The 21,514-nt window shown below is 36.5% G+C and overlaps 2 protein-coding genes across 6 annotated transcripts in view; one reads left to right on the forward strand and one right to left on the reverse strand.

Moving 5' to 3' along the window:
- Positions 1 to 2,068, forward strand: part of LNX1 (ligand of numb-protein X 1) — a 70,913-nt gene extending 68,845 nt beyond the window's left edge. Inside the window, exons 10-11 of the mRNA XM_067297153.1 lie at positions 748 to 906; positions 1,406 to 2,068. Of these exons, the coding sequence (XP_067153254.1) occupies positions 748 to 906; positions 1,406 to 1,541 (295 nt within the window). The 3' untranslated portion in view covers positions 1,542 to 2,068. The remainder of the gene's footprint in view (positions 1 to 747; positions 907 to 1,405) is intronic.
- A 935-nt stretch (positions 2,069 to 3,003) lies between these two features.
- FIP1L1 (factor interacting with PAPOLA and CPSF1) overlaps positions 3,004 to 21,514 on the reverse strand; it is a 44,254-nt gene continuing 25,743 nt past the window's right edge. For 4 of the 5 annotated variants that reach the window (XM_067298053.1, XM_067298055.1, XM_067298056.1 and 1 more), the window contains 6 exons: positions 17,327 to 17,353; positions 16,823 to 16,877; positions 15,090 to 15,145; positions 8,228 to 8,453; positions 4,068 to 4,205; positions 3,004 to 3,325 (listed from right to left, as the gene is read on the reverse strand). In XM_067298053.1, coding sequence (XP_067154154.1) covers positions 3,178 to 3,325; positions 4,068 to 4,205; positions 8,228 to 8,453; positions 15,090 to 15,145; positions 16,823 to 16,877; positions 17,327 to 17,353 — 650 coding nt within the window. In that variant the 3' untranslated portion in view covers positions 3,004 to 3,177. The remainder of the gene's footprint in view (positions 3,326 to 4,067; positions 4,206 to 8,227; positions 8,454 to 15,089; positions 15,146 to 16,822; positions 16,878 to 17,326; positions 17,354 to 21,514) is intronic. The other variant, XM_067298054.1, reaches the window with a different exon arrangement.

Consider the following 21,514-nt stretch of genomic DNA (forward strand, 5'->3'; position numbering starts at 1 on the left):
ACCACTTGCCATAAAACACTGCACTAATCTTTATAGTTTGTCCTCACTATCTTCTTGACAGCAATATCAGTGCTCTGTAACACTGTCTTTCCAGGACTCAAATGTACAACATGCTTCTCTAGTTTTCCATGCTACAGCTACAAGTTGCCACATTACTTGAGAAGAAAAGCTGAAAATTCCTTCTTCCGCTGGTATTCTTCTGTGTGTGATCGTCACAATTTCTGTAGCTCTGGCTTATTTTACTGGCCTTGAAATTTTTTAGTTTTGATGTGCACCATAGTTCATATCTGTCTTTAATGTATCTCCTAATGCCTGACTACTTATGAAACAGTTAATCACAAACAGGCTCTTATCTGGAAGCTAAAACAAGCCACTGGACTTGTACTAGACAGGTGAAATGCACTTTCTAGAGCTATGGTTTACAAATGTTAAATCGAGTCTCAGTTAAAATATTTTTATCATTTTCAATTGCAACTGAAACATTTGCATTACTTATTGTCCTAGGAACCAAATGATTTCATCATTTAAAGCCAAGATTAGGTAGTAATTTGTACTTCTAGGTTAACTAGCTGTAGACGACAGTACTACAAAAGGAGAAGGAAAGTATAGGTGTTGAATATAGTAGAACTTTGGCGCTATTTTGTTTTCAAAACACTCTACTAGTATATGAAAAAGCAGATGAATCATTAATGATTCATCAGAATCTAAAGTTAATTGTAAGACACTAATTAAACTGGTTTGTTTCAGGTATTTGTATAGCTGCAAAGAAATCAAATTACGAAGAAATACAGCAGGAAGTCTTGGCTTCAGCATTGTAGGAGGTTATGAAGAACATACTGGGAACAAACCATTCTTTATCAAATCCATTGTTGGGGGAACACCAGCATATAATGATGGAAGAATTAGGTAATGACAACTATCTAATAAAAAGTAGTATTTAAGTAATTCTTTCATCTAGTTCATAATTTTTTTACATGAATACAGTGTAGAGAAAAGAAAGGACTTGCTGATAGAAAAGTATACTGCATATGAGTGCATTTAAATTTTCTGGTGAGCTCAGTGGATTACAGAATTGAACTCTGACAGATCTGGAAATAGGCTATTTTCCTGAACTTCAACATATTTGCCATCATAGTAGAATAGATGTATGTTTCCGATCTAGAGCAAGCAGTGTAGGCATAAGTAAAAAGATATGTATTATAAGTTGAGGGGGCAAGGAGGAAATCAGTCTACAAAGTAGCAGCCATCACACAGAAGCTTCCCTACATCCCCAGCTTAAAAATGATTATATTCCCCCCCTGCCCCACCCCTCTGACTTGAGGACATGCTTTAGCATTTGCAAGCATTTAAGACAAGATGTCACCTTTTTTTAATGGTTCTCTCATCTATGCCTTTGGTTTTTCAGATGCGGCGACATCCTCCTTGCTGTCAACGGCAGGAACACATCAGGAATGATGCATGCCTGCTTGGCAAGGATGCTCAAAGAACTGAAAGGAAAAATTACTCTCACTATTGCATCCTGGCCTGGCACTTTTTTATAAAACAAGTCTTCACAGACAGTATGACAAGTAATTTAATTTAACACAGGAAAACATGGATGTCAGTCGTCCTCACTTTTTGGGGGGGGATCAAATGTGTTTAAAAAGAAAAGGTTTGTAAAATTTCAACCTGCATATCAAGAAAAGTCAAGTTTAGGCAAAGCAGGGACACCTGTCAGAGAATCACTTCAGGATGATTTAAGTTATGGACTTAAGTCTTTGCTTCCCATGTTCTTAAGTTTGGGTTTGGTTTTTTTTTTTAATATTTATAATGCATTATAATAACCATAAAATTTAAGGAGCAGCAATAGCTCCTGTTCACCCACTTTATTTTGATTTATAAAAAGAAATTTATGAGTAACTTATGGAAAAATTCCTAGCAATCTGATGAAGTACTTTTCTAATTGAAAAATATCAGTTAAAGGTTTTTACCCAACACATTAATAGCACTTTGATTATCTGTACCTTTTCATGGGCAGCATGAAGCTGGTATTTTCAAGACTTTCAAGTATTGTTTGTTAGTCTGTAAAGCTGTGAATTAAATTTTACTTCAAAAATTATTAAAAATAACTGTAACTGTGTACTTGTACAAACATTATTTTATTTTCACCCCAAACCAAAAGAACTAGTTCCCCTGGTAGCTTCTAATTAATACTAATAAATCTAGGATTTTTACATAGAAATATATTTTTTAAATAAGTAAGTACACTGCACTCTGCTAATGTCATCAAGTAAGACTTTTAAATACTGCCCTGACAAGGCAGTATGATTTTTGCAGGACTGCCATGCCAGTCTCACTTGATACCGTTCTGACTGCAGTAAATCTGAAAGTGATGATGGATTTATTTTTTCTTTAAAATAGTTCTTTACCTTTCTCTGCAAACTACCCAAGTTTTGAAGTCTTTTATTTTTTCCTCAAAGGCTAACAATGGGAAGAGGATGTGTTCGTTAATCTTTACCATGTTAGGGACGACATCCCCCTCTAACACAGACTACAATGAATTTTCTCTTAAGCCACTGAAAAGCAGTAGGACAGATGTCCAGCTTACGCACCCACACAAAGCAGGCATAATTACCAAGTGCAAGATCACTACAGTCAGCATTCCATTAGACTAAAGCCAGTCAGCAGCTTTCCAGGTTTCCCATTTTTTTGCTGTTTCACTTCAGAACAAGGTTCTCAAAGTGTCTGGAATTCCTCCTTGTCCCTGTAGTAAAGGATGACCTTTGCAGATATGAACTCCAAGGGCTATACTAAATGCATACCATTCCAGATGTCAGTTTATAATAAAGTGAATGCAAACTGCTTCTAAACCCAGAAGAACAACCTTCCTCCTGGATTATGGAAAAAAGGAGACAATTTAATAAGGAGAATTCTAGCCCTACGCATACTTCAAGAGCATCAGCGTCTAGATCTCAAACAGAATTTTCTCACTGTTTCTTAAAAGACAAAGTCAGTCCAGGAATCTTAACATGAAAAATTCATTCTTTTATTTCCAAAAAAAACCAAAGTAACCTTCGATTTCATACTAACAGAACAAGATTAAGAGCAAATTATTTTAATATCCAGAAAAATAACAGGATTTATAGTAATCTATTTCTGGCACTAATATATACGCAAGTAGGCAAAAATCACGCAAGCCTATTCTGCAGGGGCAGCTTCAGTGTTTTCCTGTTCCGGAGCAGGTTCACCACTGGCTTCTTTTCCTTCTTTGCTTCTTTTGGATTTTTTGTGTTTGTGCCTTCTGTGGCTGTCCCCTTCTTCACTGTCGTGACGGCGCCTGCTGTTACTAAAATAAAAACAGGGGAAAAATACCTCGTATCATTGCACAGGTAGGCATGACACGTCAGGCCCCATTTAATAGCAAAGTACTGAGTAATTAGTCTTTGCATTTGTATTTGAAAACTGGCACCTGCACTTTTTCTGTCCCACATAGTATTTGGATGTCAGGGTCAAACTGAATTTTTGATGGCATGGTACATATACCCTCTCATGCTGTACTTTTTACTGGGAAATCTGAATGATTTTTCACATTTGTAACCCATATTCAAATTGCAATACTTTTAGTAATATCATGTCCCTACTGGCATCCATTAAAGAGTTTTAAATTCTTACTGATCCCTTTCCCCTGACTTAACCTTTATTTCAAACTTTAAAAGGATTTAGTTGAACATTTGTATCAAGTGAACACAAGAGTTCTTTTACTTACTTTGTAAGAATCACTGCTAAGTTTTTATGCAATGCTGCTGAATACTAGCTTCACTCTGCCTCTTTCTGACCTACCACTTTTCCCCTTCTGTCCCCAAATTCATAATTTCTGTTCACTAGCTAAGACTGTATTATACATCACTCAACATGAAATTATTGGGGCCAACATCTCATTTTGTCTGTCCACATTTTATATGGCAGACTTGTTCCAAGTAGTACATCTAAGTGTTTACAGCCTTTCCAGAAGACTCCAGTTTGGGGTTCGTTTTAAAATTTATTTTTTTAAACTGGTCAAGTCTTTCATATCCTATTAAAAATCAAACCTTCGAGATGACTTGTGCCTAGTGTCTTCCTTCTCTCTGTGTCTCCTTTCTCTGTGTCGGTCTTCTTTCTCTCTGCTTGTTCTATGGCGGTCATAGCCTCTTTCTGCATAGTCTCTGTATCTGTATCGTTCTTCATCACTGATTAAAAAAAAAGAAGATCTTTTCAGGACAGTAACACTAAAGCAATATATAAAAAGCAATTCTTCCACGCACCAAGATAAACATCAGAAGAAACTTAATGTTTTTTCTGGGTTTATAAACATGATCCACAACATATGCTAAAAAGACATTAAGGCTCTTTACCTTATACACTAGACTACTAGGATTTAGTGCCATTTTGAAAGGGGAGTGCTCTATAAAAATGGAAGAAAGAAATAACAAACAACACAAGTGTTGCATTAAATATATATAGGCGTTATCAAGCAGTGAGCTTAAATTTGTATCTAGCTGTGAATGAAGTACAATTCTACATAAACTTTAGTAATGTTTTCAGTTCAGTGTGCATATCACACACTTATCAGCACATCTTTTAGATGTTCCAAGGCATATGGGTAAATTAAATTAAACTTTTGGTACACTTGACTTATTTCCTTACATCAGCTTCAAGAAAGGAAAAGCTAGGAACAAAGAAACTGACAGTAAAATATACTCAGTGGTTTGGTTTGCTTTTTAAATTAGTTTCTCTACAATGCCAATGCTGTCCCTACTTCCACTCCTCTCTGGGATTACCACAAGCCCTTCCCTGCCACAAAGCTGGTAAGAAAACTAAATACTGCAGGCTGTACAAGAATTTGAAGTCCTACTTAAGACTATATTTTCATGTTTTGTCTTGATGAGAAGGGCAGTGGTAAGAGTTTTGTGAAATTTAAAAAGTGATAGTAGTATCTATATTTAGCCAATGGCACCCAAATGCTGTATTAGCATAGCATAATATCATTTCTTTACTGAGTAAAGAAAATCATACCCAGCTATAGTATCCAGATGTCCTTTGCCAACCACACCTCAATAACAATGAACTTACTTACTTACTACAGCTATTTTAATATATTACATGAAGCCTCAGTCACCATAGTTCAGAAGCTCCCAGCCAAGTCCCAAAGAAATGCACAATGTGACCAGGCTTTCTGAGACAGTAACTAAAATGTGTAAGAACTCAGATGCTATTAAGCTGGTACAAGAACTAAGTGCTTCGTGCTTTCAATCTTTGCCAACATTTACCATAAAAAAAAGTCTCTTCCTGAGGTCCCTGATAGTAGCAGAATCCATATGGTTCCACTGAACAGATCAGACAGATCGTGCAAGGAGCACAGCTCAACCCTAAAGAGATTTCTCATACCCTGGAGCAACAAGAATTTAGAGCAAAACAATTTTATTTGCCATAACCTGGATCCAGTGACCATTTCCCAAATGAGAACAAATACATCAGTAACTTGTTACAGCTATGCATGAAAACACAGAGGGGGAATGTCTGAAGCAAGAGCTCCAGTCTTTCTATGAAACTTTGATTATATTACGAAGCAAGTTTCAAGAATTACAAATTAGCAGCTTAAGACAGCATAGAGAAGCACCAAAGAAAGCTCAGAAAAATCCCAGTTTTCCAACAACAATATAACCCCTATTCAACACAAAGCTAACTAACTAAGTGTCGGGTCAGGTTGCTCAGGGCCTTGTCTAGGCAAGCTTTGAATATCTCCATGGCTGGAGATTCCACAGCCTCTCTGAGCAACCTGTCTCAGTACCTGACCACCCAATGTCTTAATTGGAATTCCCCTTGCTGCAATTTGGGATTGTTACCTTGTCCTTTCTCTGTGAGCCTTGCAAAAGAGCCTGGCTCTATCTTCTCTATAACCACCCATCAGGTAGTTAGGAAGAGCAGTTAGATCCTTCATTAGCCTTCTCTTCTCCAGGCTAAACAAATCCACTTCCCTCAGCGCTGCTAACCACCTTGGCAGCCCTCCACTGGACTTTCTCCAGTTTTTCAATGTCTTTTTCATACTGAGGATCCCAAAACTGGGCACAGCACTTTGGATGTGGTCTCAAGGGCTGAATACGAGGGGAATAATGTCATCCTGCTGGCTACATGCTAATGCAGTCCAGTACGTTTTGACCTTCATCGTACAGAGAATGCTGAATCCTATTCAATTTGCTGTCCATCTGAACCCCAAGTCCTTTCCTGCAAAGCTGCTTTCTAGCCAGACAGACCCTAGCCTGTTCTGCTGTATGGATAACTGTGTTCCATGACTTCAGAAGTTTTTTGGAAAATTACTGAGAAAGAGCCACAATATGGTACAATACCACCAAAAATATTTAAATTCAGAATTTGGCTGATAACTAATTGACTTGAAACTATAAAAACAGAAAGGAGGACATGGTCCTTGCAGAAGGGATCACAGTCCAAAAAGAGTGGCATCCTTCCAAGGGAGCAGAGAATGAAATACAATGCAAATGCACAATTTCTTCTGAGGATAGTTGAGTAAAGGTAGACTAGAATACAAAGAAAGCTCAAGGTTCCTTTTTTAAACCACATTTTAGTTATACTAATAGAGTAAAATTAATTCCTATTTTCTTACAATTTTAAGAAATGTAATAGTACAAATATAGGCTCTTTACTTGGAAAAGAATTGCTAAAAACATATATAGCAATAATTTCTGCACAGTAAAAAGCTAAAAATGATGTGATGTGTCACAACAGTGTTGCAGTGTTGCTTAAATTTAAACAAAGGCGATTTAAGTAGAAGTAATGCATCTGTGCAATCTTTAAAATAGTTCACATTCTATTCCTCATAGCTTTTTTTTTTTTTTTTTTTAAGTGCATGAAATTGAAAATAAACCTTCTTAAAAAAAATGGAAGAAAAAAGACATTATTGTGTCTGCACGTTCTGTCTTTCTTAAACCTCTTCCATCTTCTCTGTTACTCCCAAACCAACTCATACTAGTTAAGGGCCTCCCATTTTCTTACATAGCCATGTGGCAACAGCTTTGCTACAGATGGTGGATAATTTAGTCACATAAAAAAGTTGAGGCCTGCTCTTCCCCCTCTTTTACAGATAACTCTGGCAGCAGCACAGAGATTTCTCTAGGCCTGGAAGCTATTAAGATTCATTTCAAGCACCCTTGAATGACCAGGCTTCTTTCTGGCCTTCAATCAAGCTGTCTGAGAAACAGATGTTTAGATTGGTCTTGAGTTCTTAGAAACTGACCCTGTAACACAGAACATGCATACAGGAGAGGACATCGCCACAATAACCTCAGCATCCGCATAAATGGAAAATCAGCTTTCTTGCACCCAGTTTAGGTCTTTAGCTAATGATTATCAAACAAAAAATTCCAGCTAAGTAACGCTGGCTCTGGGTGTTCTCATTCTCCACAGCGTAAAACAATTGGAAAATACAATCAGCTTAATAGCTAACACATATATTCTGCAAACTTGAAACTGAACAGAAAACAGTAAGCAAAGCAGTCAAGGCTTACTCCAAAATACTTTGCTCAAATACTGAGCAAAGTAAATTTAGAAAGATCTGGCAAGCCTATAGACCTCTGCTCTATGGAGTCACAGCAAGTTCAACATTAAATGCTTTGTACTTGTGCACATGAACCAAAGAATAGTTGCATCTCTCTCTCCCTCTCTCTCTTTTTTAAGCAATTAGAGTGCTGAAAACCCAGTAGAGGGTAGTTGTCTTAAAAAAAGTTCTTGACCTTAAAATAATAATTTATAAGAGGCAGAACAAATTATTATCTAGCCAGTGCTAATAACCAAGCTAACAATTTTAGCAGCCAATAATACATTAATTAAGGTCAAATGTTGCACCACGTTGCTCTTGGCACTGAAATGGGAACTAAGATTCATTTAATATTTCTATAGATTTTTTTAAAACTACTGAGGTCAAAGAGAGCCAGGTACCTTCCTTATACACAAGGCTTAAATCACATTTAATTTGTGAAGCACCAGTTTGGACGTATACTTTCGTTTTCACACTTCTGTTTTACATTTACAAATTTAATTATAGTTTCCAACAGAAAAGGGGGAGGGGGAAAAAGCCACACCCTCCTGTCTCTTTGGAATATACCGCTGTACACTAAACTTTAATGATGAAGTGTCCGATTTAATGTGGACACAGTTCTGAACAAAGTATTACAGCATGTTAAGACGTTTCACTAACCTGTTGAACACACTTGGAGTTGGACTGTGATCTCGGTCCCTTTCCCTGTCTCTGGTACGTTCTCGATCTCTGTCTCGGTCTCGGTCCCGGTCCCGATCCCGATCTCGGGATCTCTCTCTCTCACGCTCCCTATCCTTCTCTCTTCGTGCATAATAGTCCCACTGTTTGCTGGTGTCCATAAGGCTAGACCATGAAGGAGCAGAACCTGCAAGGTGCGGAAAGGTGACTAAAGAAAGAGATGCTGGTATTAGAAAGAACAAAATCAGACACCATATGAAAACTGTAATACTATTCATGCTTGAATGCACAGATGTTAGCCTCCTCCAGTGACATTTTCCAATCTTTCTCTTTCATATAAAAGTTAATTATGAGCAAACTCTGCATTTTTCCATGATGCTAATAAAGGCCTCTGCCACTCATTTAAATATTTGTTATGAAGATGTACAGATCCAGGATATACACTACAAAGAATGTCTAAATTTTTAGAAAAAGAATAAATATTGTGCAAAGCTTTGCTGAAAGAATCTGACTTTATGTGGTCAAATGACTTTGTTTTGGGGGAACAAAAACCCAAGAACAACCAAAAAACAGAACAGCCTTTGAAACACAGTGGTTCCGGAAGTACAATTCAGAAAAACAAGGAAAAAGGATACTTCCAACTTTATATTTAGATGCTAGTATTTTTGTATATGTTTTGTCCCTTAAAATAGTTGTATTTAAAGTACAACATGTTAGCTACTCCCAGTGTTCTTATTTACTAGTTCATATTGTACACTGTGCTTTGCCATACATTTTTGATTACAGAATGTAATAGTAACTTTAGAAGTCTCTTCTATAAATTCATTTTGGGGAGAAGAAATACCATTTCCACTTACACTTCCTAAGACAGCATTTCTAATGAATGCTCAGCACAATCAATATTACCACCAAAATATAACACAGTTTCAGTAAATGAAGTATATTTTTTGTCTTCAACTAAAAGACAAAATGCTTACAGAAGAAACGGATAGGAAAGAAGTCACAACACCACACTGTCTCACAACTGTTTTAGGTAACGGTGGGAGAGAAGGGGTGTGCATCTCCACTGCATTCGGTCAGCTCGGATATAATAAATAACTACTAGTCTTAATGGTCCAATTGTTCTGCCCTGCCCTGCCCCCTCCCGAAGCCCCTGGATGCATCCTGCGAACATGCGGGCGGCAGCATTCAACTGGAAACAGCGCTCTCCAGCGGACTTGAGCACAGAGGTCAGGAGTTTCCATCTCCGCCTACCCGCTTTGCTAACAAAGAATCGTACAGCTGTCAGTAACTTGCTGGAGTTCTACTTCATAATCTATAAAATCAGAACGATATTCACCTGACTCCATGGTGTTGCAAAGAGAAATTAATAGTATAATTAATATAAGCACCCACTGAACAACGTAAAACACTGCTGCTGTATTTAATATTGCCAAGCCATAAAGGCAATGGGTTCTCAAGACAGCTGTGTTCAGACTGCCTTGCCTACAACGACTGGGGTATGCAGGCCCCAGAAAGCTTTGGCAGAAGCTTAAGATGGTGGTTTGCCAAGAGTCTAAAAGAGGAATACAAAAGACTTTTTGAGCAGGCAGTGGAGCAGGAAAGAGTACTTCATTGTTAAAAAAACATTTTCATTGAGAAGCATTATAATTCTTAAAAAAAGCATTTATACAATGTTTTCCTTCTAACAAAATGCTTGACAATGTTTGACTTCAGGGCTACAGGGAAAATAAGGAGTTAACAGAAAAAATATCCTAACACAATAGTATGTTGTTCATTATACTGCCAAAAACTGAAATTCTTCTAAGGAAAGCAGCCAGAAATAGCAAAAAAACAGCTGGACTTTAAAGACTGCTAATTTCCTTGACTTGCCATTATGTCAACAGCATACGTATGGTCTACAAGACTTGAATACACTGGCTGGCGGAATATTCTCATTTAAATTGTGAACTTCAGTTTACTTTAAACACATACTACAAAACAAATTATTTTTATTAATAGCAGCATAAATGCCTAAGCTGAATTTTGGTCACTCCCTCACATCTGCAGTAATTCTCATCAGACAGAAGTATGTCATTTCCATCTCAATAGCCTGAAATAAACCATTTATTTGTTACTCTGAAAAATACAGCAATTTTTATACCTAGATTTTCACCTGTAATTATTCTGAGCACACAAGGTAGTTTAGGAAAATTTACTTTCTAATACGAATTGGTATTTACTGTGTTTACTATATGGAATGAAGTACTTTTCAGTATCTCTTCATGGATTTTAGGATTCTTCTAATAATCTTCACACAAAGAAAGTGATTTCCAACATAATGTAATGCTGATTTTATTTTTAAAATAGGAAAAGAGGAAACTTTCAACGGTCAATAGTGGTGGAGACGTAAGCCCTGTTTTGGAGATTGTTTAAAAATTTGAAGCTGCATGGTATCACAGTATATTGGCAAAGTATTAATAAATCATCTTTTTGCCTCAAAAAAATACTTTCTCTGAAATTGTTTTTGTAATGCTAAATTTGTTGCATGTTTTCAGGATACAAAGAACATTTAGAGCACAGAATGAAGAAATGCTTCACGGAAAAGCAAATAAGCATATAATACAAGTTATTTCACTGGCAGACACAAAGCAGTGCCATAGACAGCTTAATAAAACTAAAAGATCATACAGCTAAGGTATTGTTGAATCGCAAGTGGACTTAAAAGTAAGTTCAAGAAACTGCATTTAATGCACACAAAGACAAAATCGATATTCCTGATGCTACAAACTAAGAATATTGTTTTACTATGCAACATTCTCAATGGACTTGCCATTGGAAATATGCCTGATAGAGAGCAAAGATACCAAGGCATGAGATGGGCAATTTGAAGAGGCAGAAGAAAGGTTGCTGAGTCTTGATTAAGACTGGTATTTTTGCAATGTGTTTGATATGCTCATCTTCCTCTGCAATTTTGACAAAGCCATCAAACATGCTGACTGGCAAAGAAGATAAAGGGTTGGCAATTTATTTGTATCATCTAAAGCAAGTAGTGGACAACCCTAGCAATTCTTATTTATAATTATCATCTGCATCCTACTGCACCACCAAGCCCTCAATTTACCTGTTTGACACACTGAGAGCACTGGTATAATACAATGAATTCATATGGGCCAGGGATCACATTGTGAGATAAGGACTGTGGGGTAGAAGTTGCTGGCCAGGAAAAAGTCCTGCACTAAGCATATACTTGCAACAGCAATAAACCACCACTCTACCTTACAGATCCAAAAACACGTACGTCAGGCACAGTTTAGAAATGAATAATTTGCTTTGTATAGCAAATATGAAAGCTGCTTTTGCCACAGTAGGGATGCCAGATACATGGCAAAGATGGGAGCAGGCTGGGGAGGATTAAGAAGCCTATAACAGGATGTATATGTCTCTTCACGATGGCAAAAACAGCAGCAGAAATGAAGAAAAAAGGCCAAAGATTTAAAGCTTGTCTAAACACTGTATTTTATAAAATAAAATATAGTAATTCCAGAGTATTATAACTACAATATTTTTGTATACCTTATATCCAGAAAAAGTGCCTCCCCCTCCAATTAGTTTAATCCCGTATTATTTCAATACTGCTAGTTCAATAAGCATCCAAGCCTAAGAGCTAAGGCACTGTTTTCTGTAAAAACCCTCAACTTTCCAATGCACTTACAGGTATTTGGTGATATCAGCTGCACAATTCTGCAGCAAGACTTCCCCTCACTTCCATTAGAATCTTTGTTGAGGAAGGGGCCCAAAACAACGGAAGATTATTTTTAGGAGGATGAATTACAGATTAAGATGTGACAGAGAAGACAGTTAGAATTAACTGTTGACTTTAGTTGGGCTGTTTTTCTACCTCCTGTCAAAGGCACTTAATAATGGTAGCAATATCTTTTTACATAATCTCATAAACTCATCAGGAACATACTGTTTCTCATGAGGACTTTCTCATTAAAGGGATACAACATATTTAAGGTACTACTCTTCTCAGCAATATTGAATATTTCTCATTTAAAATCAGAGTTTTGCATTCTAAAACTCTAACTACCTAATAAAACAAGTGGTACAGTCAAGCCACTTTTCACTTTGATTAACCTCTCACATAAAATGCAGTAAGAATTTCACTATATAGTATTTTAAACTCAAGACACAGTATGATGCTCTATATACCTGTGAGGAGTTGGCTAGTATCTCAGCATAATTAAAGGGTCCTCATTTCAAGTTGAAGATGTTACTGTACACATTTGATGACTTTTTGCTTCTAAAAAATTCTGTTTTTTCTGTCAATTTGTATGACCTTACAAGAAGAGATATGAAGGAAGGAGAGACACAAGAAGGAATGAAACACTCGTCTCCTAAGCAATATAAGCAAAAGCTCATGATTGAAATACCCAGATGTTCTAGCAAGACTAAAGAATCCTAGGCAACATTTTGAAGTTGTTAATTCAAGTAAACCAAGGTCCCCTGTTCTCTCAGACAGGGTCCAAAGGTTTAGAACACTATTAATGCCATGTAGATTTTAAGACAAAATGACTCTAGTAATACCAGGAAACACACAAAAAAAGCCCAGACTAGACTAGTGTAATACACCTAAGGGAAACTGGTGGTTAAAGTAGACTGATACAGCACCAGAATTTGTAATGCCAACACTCTAGTCTCTGCAAGCTAGACTGCACGAGTTAAAACCCATTACATCTATTTATTTTATACCTATCTTTCTGCAACAATTGAGATCAGCTCAAAAGCTCTTTCTTTAATGGTCACTACATACAAACAGTAAGAAATTGGGGATGGCATGCTTCTGTAACCATGCTTCTGTAACCAACCAAACAAAAAACACTCAGCACAATGATACAGATCACATCTGTGGGTCTTCAAAAAAAAAATAGAAATCAAACTCAGCTCTCAGTTTTGTCCAACATTATAAAGGAAAGAAAATGTATATAGCAGCAAGACAAACGTTTTTATTGGGTGAAGAAAACCACCACCACCACTCCCCAAATACAATCTTGCTTTTCCTCTAGCAAACTTTCTGGGGGGCAGGGGAAAGGGGAAGAAAAGGAAATCCCTTAGCCGACTTCAGAGTTTTTAGAAACTAACAGTTCCAATCTCTAAGGGAAAAAAAGACCCAAGTAAATCACAACAACCTGAGAAAGAACCTATACAAGAAAGAGCATTACATGCTACTCTTCAATTATCTCTTCTAGCTGACTTAACACCCACTGCTCACATCTCTCAACCAGGGAACATGTCTACCCTGCCTCACTGGAAGAGTTGTCAATACAGCATACTTCAGAGGAAAGGAGAGGAGGAAACATCCAGAAAATTCCTTAATACTTAAAAGAAATTAAGGTTTGTATGCAAATATTCTGACTAAAATCACATCTGACTTCTCTCATGAAACTTCAGACTAATATCTATTATCTGCTATCTTAAAAGTAAAAAAAAAATAAATAAAAAAAAACTGGTTGCCCTCTCAGAACCAGATGTTCCTCCAATTTTTTATTAGCCTTTTTCTCTTGTACTGCTTGGTCTCCATAACCATACACAGGCAAACATCCATTTTTAACCTTGCCCAAGAAAGTACAAATCCAATGTTGGCATAATCATGTTGCCATATCAGCAACCATATTTTGTATATGGGTATCACAGCAACATAAGCACGCCACCACATCTGAAGGTCAGCAAAAGAGTTGGAAATATTCTTATGTTCCTGCTACAACTTGAAAGTGCAGCAAATTCTAATAAAAGAGATTCCAAAAAGGAAAAACATCTTTAATTGGAGGCTACATATTAGATGCAATGCACATACTACTGCCCGTAAATAAGACTGCTTTCTCACATGACACTGCATGATTTTAGCTGATAAAACTTCAACAAAGCATTTGCTTGGGTATGTTAGTTGCCTGCCCCAGGTTTACTTTTTGCTAAATTCTTGAGCAAACACAGCTCATTTATTTCTGAAAAGGTAGAGTAAAGCAGTTGTTTGCCCCCACTAAGAATTCTTTAAAATACATAAGACAACTCCATGCATGAAAGCAAACACTTAAGTGATGAAGATCATTCTGATGTCAATGAAGTACCATTTGTTACTGCATAAACTGCCCCAAATTCAAGAAATAAGTTATTCAAAAACCTTATTTTGTATATCTTCTCTAGAGACTTATGAACATTTGAGAGAGACATTATGCGAACGTCTGATCTGTGCTGAACATCATGCATCTCAGAAGTGGACAGAACTTCTACATTTGCCTCCTTCCAGCAGCCAGGGTCCAAATGAACAAAGAAGAGGGAGACAGAAAAATCAGCTGGGAGAAAAGGCACTGGGCATGGGGCTGCATGAGACCTAAGCAGAGCTACTGACTGGCAAAACGGGTGTTTCATGTTCCCCTTTGGGCTAGGTCAGAAAGCACCTGACATTTTAGTACTGTCATCTCTCTTTTGGCTCAAGTAGCAGAGCTGCATGCTAGATAACCGGCTGCTAGGTTCTGTCGATGTCCATTTGATTCCACATAATGCAATTTCTTTTTCAGTTCACTTTTACTATCAAACTAGATGATGACATTTTTCAGCTGCAGATTTTGTCCATAATGTTAACCAGAAAAGACAGACTTGCTTTTGCAACAGGCTAAATAAACAAAACAATAGTATTTACCAACAGCTGTTAAATCTGCAACAGCAGGTATCTGGTCACAGTGACAGGCAATGAAATTTCATAATAAATTGCTGGAAAGACCTGTTTAGACTCTCAGCTAAATCCTTATAAGTATTTCAATCAAAAACACTAATAAAAATTTTCAAAGCCAGTAAACTCACTCACCACTGCCATATGAAAATGCACGAACAGAGCGACTGTCATAGCCAGAGGAATGTCCACTGTTGAAAAGAAAATACAGGTAAAATTCAGTTTTACCATTAAGGCTACTTCCATCAACAGATACATACCTTTTATTTTATTCCTCAGAATTCTTATCACATAGACTAAAAGAAAGTATCTAAGCAGATTTAAGTGCTCCATTTTGAGCATCGCTAATTAAGAAAGCAGTCTCTCAATACGAATATGTTGACTTCATACTTTAATACAGAAGTTGAAAATAACATTCTGTCAACATTTCTTAAAGTTTAGAACAAAGAACATCCATGTCTTGGAAACCAATACTAGCTCTGGACTATTCTATTGTATTTTTCACAGACTTTCTATTTCAAATGTTGCTTATATCACAAGAAGTTTCTGCACTGATACTGAACTTAATCTCCAATTGCTTGGAAATGCACATATTTGTGAATGAAGCTATTCTCATTCTTTCTGTTAAAAAGTAGGTATGTGAGCATATCTAAGAACAGGTGGACTTCAAATGTGTAGTTCTATAAATAAACTATTAAATTAACTACACATTTTCTAGGCTGACTTCTTTCAATGGCAGCCAACTCAAGTAGGTAAAAAACAGAAAGGTTAAAATGGATGATATAAGCATAGGACGTAATTCAAACATGTATAATTCTTTGATGAGTTTTATCACTTCCTACATAACTTGAATGCATTATCTTTGCCATATTTAAGGCAGCATTACATTAAAAAAGTTACATTACATTAAAAAAGTTTTGGATTAGTTTAGTTTAAAAACAAAAGAAAAAACAGGCTAATGAAACGCCAATGCAATATCTCAGCATTTAAAAATATTCACCAGAAATGTAGTTCCAAGGTTCTACAATACACGATAAAGATTTTTTCACATCATATTTTGGAAAAGCAAATAAAGTGACTACTGCTTAACTGTCAGAAGCAATGGTCACTCATAGCAACTGCCATTATGTAATAATAAAATGACCTTCATCCACATCAAATGCATCCACCTCATTGTTTTCTGAATTAAATCAGATAAGGATTTTCTCAGAGATTTACCATCATCATCCTGTAGCACGTATGTTAATAGAATTTGCAATTGCAAAGGAACAGATATGTACACCTTCCTCCAGTGAAGTCAAAAGGACTGGCAAGAGGCTTCCGTCTCCTTAGGTGAGCTAGTTGCCCTAGTTTTGGCCTAACGCAAAATATAAATACTTTTCAAGGGCTGCTGGCTACTTGGTATTGAAAAAAGAAGAAATACAAATTTGGATTCTGCTGAACTCTGGCATTTCTTATAGCCTATGAAGGCTTGAGTCTGTGGCCAACGTGTTCATTTACATTTGTATAAAAGGATGTTTTAGTTGACAACTGTAAGATTCACTTAAATAAGTCTTCAAACAGCTAAGGAATATTTTAACAATCTTTTATCTTAACTTTGTTCTTAAGTCTTGGCAGTGATACAGTGTCATCACTCAACAAAACCAGTAAGTGGTAAAGTAACCTACTCAAAAGAATATTAAGTGTAAAATACATTTGAGACTAGCAGCACTTGTGGAAAATGATTGTAAAAACCTGAAGCCATCCTCTCAGCTCCAAATAAAATCCATAAAACACTGGGTAGTGTAAGAATGCTTACTAATACCTATTTTATTTCTGTTACAGAATACTGATATATTGCTTTGTAAGATTTCAAAACAAATAATCACCTTTCTATCGTGGGTATGAGGGAAGGTGGAGGACCGCCAGGTGGGGGTGGAAAGCCTGTAATAATGAATCAGGGAGGAAAGAGAGGAAAAAAAAAACAACATGTAAAAACTGGGGTAGGCATACAATGGCAAACGTATTCCATATACTTTCAGTGCTTCAAATCAAATACCTTATCGTTCTTAAAACATGCAAGAATTTAGAAGCATAGGAAAATTCTTGAGTAGCTACTGATACTTTACAACAGCTGTCACATTGTTCTGCATAACTATTAAAAGAATGGAAGGAAAAAAAAGGAAGTGCACACCTTCTAAAGACCTGGCAAGTAAGTCCAGTAATCAAAAGCATTAATTTTTTTCTGCCTTGCATCAAAATAACTGTGCCTATGTCTGCACATATCATTTTGTATTTATGAACTTTTATCTGTATATAACTAAAAGGAAGTTGATAATTTGCACATAAATTAATTTTTAACCAAATTAAAAAAAAAATCTAGTTAAGTTTACCTGGTGGTGGCACTGTTATTGGTATACCTAAAAAGACAACAAATAATGTATCAGTTATAGTTAATAAGCAAAAATTATTTACTATAGTTCTAAAATCATATTAAGATATCACAACATATACAATCAAGAAAAATAACAACTTATTTTTTGTGTCCTCAGATTAAGAACTCACAGTACTCCCAACTGTTAAGATTCTATGCAAGCCCTGTGATATCTGGCTTTTTTTTCAAGTTCCAGCCCTTCAGAATCTTATTTCATTAGAAACAAAAGTGACAAAGAACAATTCCGGGTCTCAAGATTAGAAGTAAATCCATAACCTAAAAAGTTAAGCACTGAGAAGGAAAATAACATACCATAGAACATATTTGGTTTATCTTAAATTCCATTACTAGGTGAAAGGAAATATAATTGGCCTCTGACCTTTTAATGCTTAGTATAGGAAATACTAAGTCCACATGGACAAAATATTCTGGCAACAAGAAGCATTACAGACTTTTCCCTAAATGCTACACCATACTGCAATTAATCATTCAATTGCTATTTGGAGGTTAAAAAAAAAAAAAAAAAGCTCAGGACTTTGTTCTCTTGCAAAAACCTGAGAAGGGAGCATCCTTTGCTACAAACACGTTCAAAAATCATTCTAACTCTGCTGGCTTTCTTCCTTGCTCATTTTTCAAGCAGAAAAAGAAACGTTACTTTCAGGGTAGTAGTTTTAATCACTTATGGTAAACCTCCCTCAAACTCCACAAAACATCCCTCAGCTACCATTACTGTATCAGATTCAAGTGTTTTATGCAAGTGGGTTCTGAACTGAAATGCACTGAAGCCAACAGAAACCCCTCCAAGGGGCTCTGGACCAGGTTTAAGACCAAGATACACAAAGACAGCCTTCTTAACTTCCCATATATTTTAGGGGTGTTTAGGCATCTGAACAGAAGAGCCCAACCACCGTGCTTATTAACCGTGCAGGTTACTCCTCTCAAAAACTTAACTCATGAAAGCTTTCCCCTTCTTCAAAAGAAACAAAAGATTTTGCAGGATATAGAATCAAGAAGTACTAAGAACAAAATATGCAAACTCAAATACCTAAAATGCAGCCTTTTAATGCTGAAAGAGTGCAATTCCAATTTCTTCCACTGAGCTAAGGAAACCTATGGAAAGTTATCTCATCTGAAAGACAAGATACTTTTCCTTGGCATATTGATATGGATTTAAGTGTTGAAATGTTAGGTACACAACTTAAAAGCTATAGTTTGAGAATCCATGAAAATCATATCCAGTACTCTATACAGGTAAGTTAAAGATTTTGCTTAATTGAACTTTGGTGTCTAAAAATAACTAAAAATGAGGTATCACTTTCTGCTGAAAAGATAACGCTACATCAGTACAGGAGAGGATTTACAGAAAATCCCCTGATCACTTAAAAAAACCCAAAAACCTGCCTTACAAATTCTACTTACAAATGAATAATAGTTTATTTAAATTTTTCACAAGACTCCAACCCTTACCTTCTAGACCATTATAAATTTACATTTTAAAAATACAAAAGGCCTGAAGAAAACATGGGCAGTTTGACATACGTCCCATTTATGCATATTTCAGTAAGTGAATCAGACAATTACTGAAGTAGATAACTAACAGGCAATCTATATCAACAAAGTCACAAGCAAGTTGCGTCTTCCTCCTCAACTCAGTCAAAAAACCCCCACTCTGCATTAACTTGGATATGACAACAGCAAACAGACAAGCCATTCAAGAGAGTAGGCTGACAGAGTAATAAGAATCAAGAGACTCGCAAAACAATCACTCCACCTCTCAGTCCTCTTTATCAAGAAAAAGCTTAAAGCACCTTCCGAAGAGTACCTGGGAACTAAAAATAACAATCCCACTAGACACTACAAATCACCAACTGAAAAGAAATCATGATTTCATGGCAAATCAAAATCTCCCCTTCTCTCCAAGCTTTCCTTGTTCTAAAGATTATGAAAGGCCCAGCTCTATCTTCTCTTAGAACTTGCCACTCTTCCTCTACCTCCGTATCAACAGGCCCTCCACTCTGCAGATACAGGTTTAATTTCCTTTCAGAGATGGCTTAGTTGTTACAAATCTAACTAAAGGCTTATTAAATCAGTGCATAAAAAAGTATTTGAAGTACAAAATCATCAGCCAATTACTTCTGAGTGAGGGAAAAAAGAAAACCAAAACATTGATTCATTTCTTACAACATATAAACTTGAATATTGATCCAAGGAGATGATTTAGTACAGATTACGTCTCTATGACACACTACAGTGCCACAGAGATACACCTGGCCTAAACTGAAATATTCTGACCTGTATATCAAAAGCAATCCAAATGGCATCAGTGCAGCGTTTTACCGTGGCTTATTTACACTCTGCATAATGTGCTCAAAATTGCTTTCAGGACACTGCACACCATCCTACTTAACTCAAGACTGGTAAATATTTATCAAATATCAAGTAGGTTTTACTGAAGGGAAGCAACGCCACATGTGCTATCCTTGTGAGCAAGGAGTCAAACATAAGTTGCTGCAGCTTAACAACATACCAAAAGTTAGCTGAACTGTGTAATAGCCCCAGCAATGTAACATAACTCAGCTTGGTGTAAAAACTTCTTCCATCACAGGCTAAGCTAAGTCAAATTCTCTCTCATTTAACACAAGCTAAAAAGTATACACTTAGACTGCTGAGCCTCAGCAGATGTATGGATATACAATCACTTGCTAAGTTCTGGTATCTTGATAAAATGTCTAAGCAGTTAAACTTCCCAAAATTATACAACAGATGTTTATTACGTCAGAGTATTTTTTTTAATATCACAAATACATGTCACATTTAAACTATGTTCTTATATCAAAATACATGAAACAACCTTTAAAGTCTGTAAAACAGAAGCACCCACATTATTCTTTAGACTTAAGTTACTCCAACATAGTAAAAAACAAATAAACAAAACCCAACACATTTTTACTATAGCCAAAAATAGTGATTTCCTAGTAGCATTTCAGAGTTTTCTGCGTTTGGCCCTTTGAATAATTCCAGAACTCATTCCTCAAAAAAGATCTGAATCACAAGAGTGAATGAATTCAGAACAAGAGACCTAACTTCAAAGCAGGATCCTTTTTCAAAGGGGCTTTCGGAAGATGTTTTATATTTGGAATACTTAAATTTTCTGGCAAGTAGTCCCAGTTTAATATTGGGTAACAGCAGGTTTTTTTCCTCTCCCTCCAATGAACCTAGAAGGGATGGCAGATTCTATTTTAGGAACAGCTTTGAAGATAAAGAGCTGGCAACAGCACAATTAAAACACAGGCCTGAAGAAACCAAATCCACAGCTCTTAATCGTTATTTTCAAATCTACTTGAAGCACGGAAGGATGTTGAAGGAGACTTTCTGGACAAGTGTATGTCATAAACCTGTCTGCAAATCACAAGACTAAAGCCAAACCTGCTTGCTAGATCTGCAACACATGTGCATTTTTTTTTCCCACCTTTAAGTTTAACAGGTGAGGGGTTTCATAAGAACATCGCAGTACACCTAAATGACACTGCTGCACTAAGTGCGTATGTGTGGGGGGAAATCCCGTCAGGCTTTTAATAATATACAACACAGATCTCTGTAGCACAGCTATAATCAAGATAATAACTACTTTCTAACAACTTGCAATGTACTGCATACGTTATTTTATCAGAAACATTTTAATACAGTTTAAAACCGTAGTTAACACTAGTGTTAAGTCCCCCTCCTTCCTGGTCCCCAAGCAGTAAAGAAACTTCACAGAAGTGCCAGAGCAGTAGCGTATTCCCTCTATAGATATTCCATTTTTACATTTATGCATATAAACTTTGAAGAAAGCATGGAATGATTTGATTTTTAAATCTCTTCCTCTTCTCTTTGCTAGGCTGCACCATTTTGTGTGTGATGGTCACTGATGGAAGTCAGAGCTGGCCAGCCAGCAGGAGCAGTTTTAAAATCAACAGCAACCGAAGAAAGCAACTTCTTCCATGAGAAGATTTAAACCCTGTAAAGGCCCACCCAAAGCCACTGCACAGAAAGAATAACGTTGCTTCCTTGTTTGTACGTAAGAGTATTAACAGACACTTTTAAAAGATGCCCTATGCAAACGGAAAAGATTTCAGAACAAGGCAAGAAAAAGAATGCAATGAGC

The sequence above is a fragment of the Apteryx mantelli genome, chromosome 5 (genome assembly GCF_036417845.1).
Source record: "Apteryx mantelli isolate bAptMan1 chromosome 5, bAptMan1.hap1, whole genome shotgun sequence".
Taxonomy (NCBI): Eukaryota; Metazoa; Chordata; class Aves; order Apterygiformes; family Apterygidae; genus Apteryx; species Apteryx mantelli.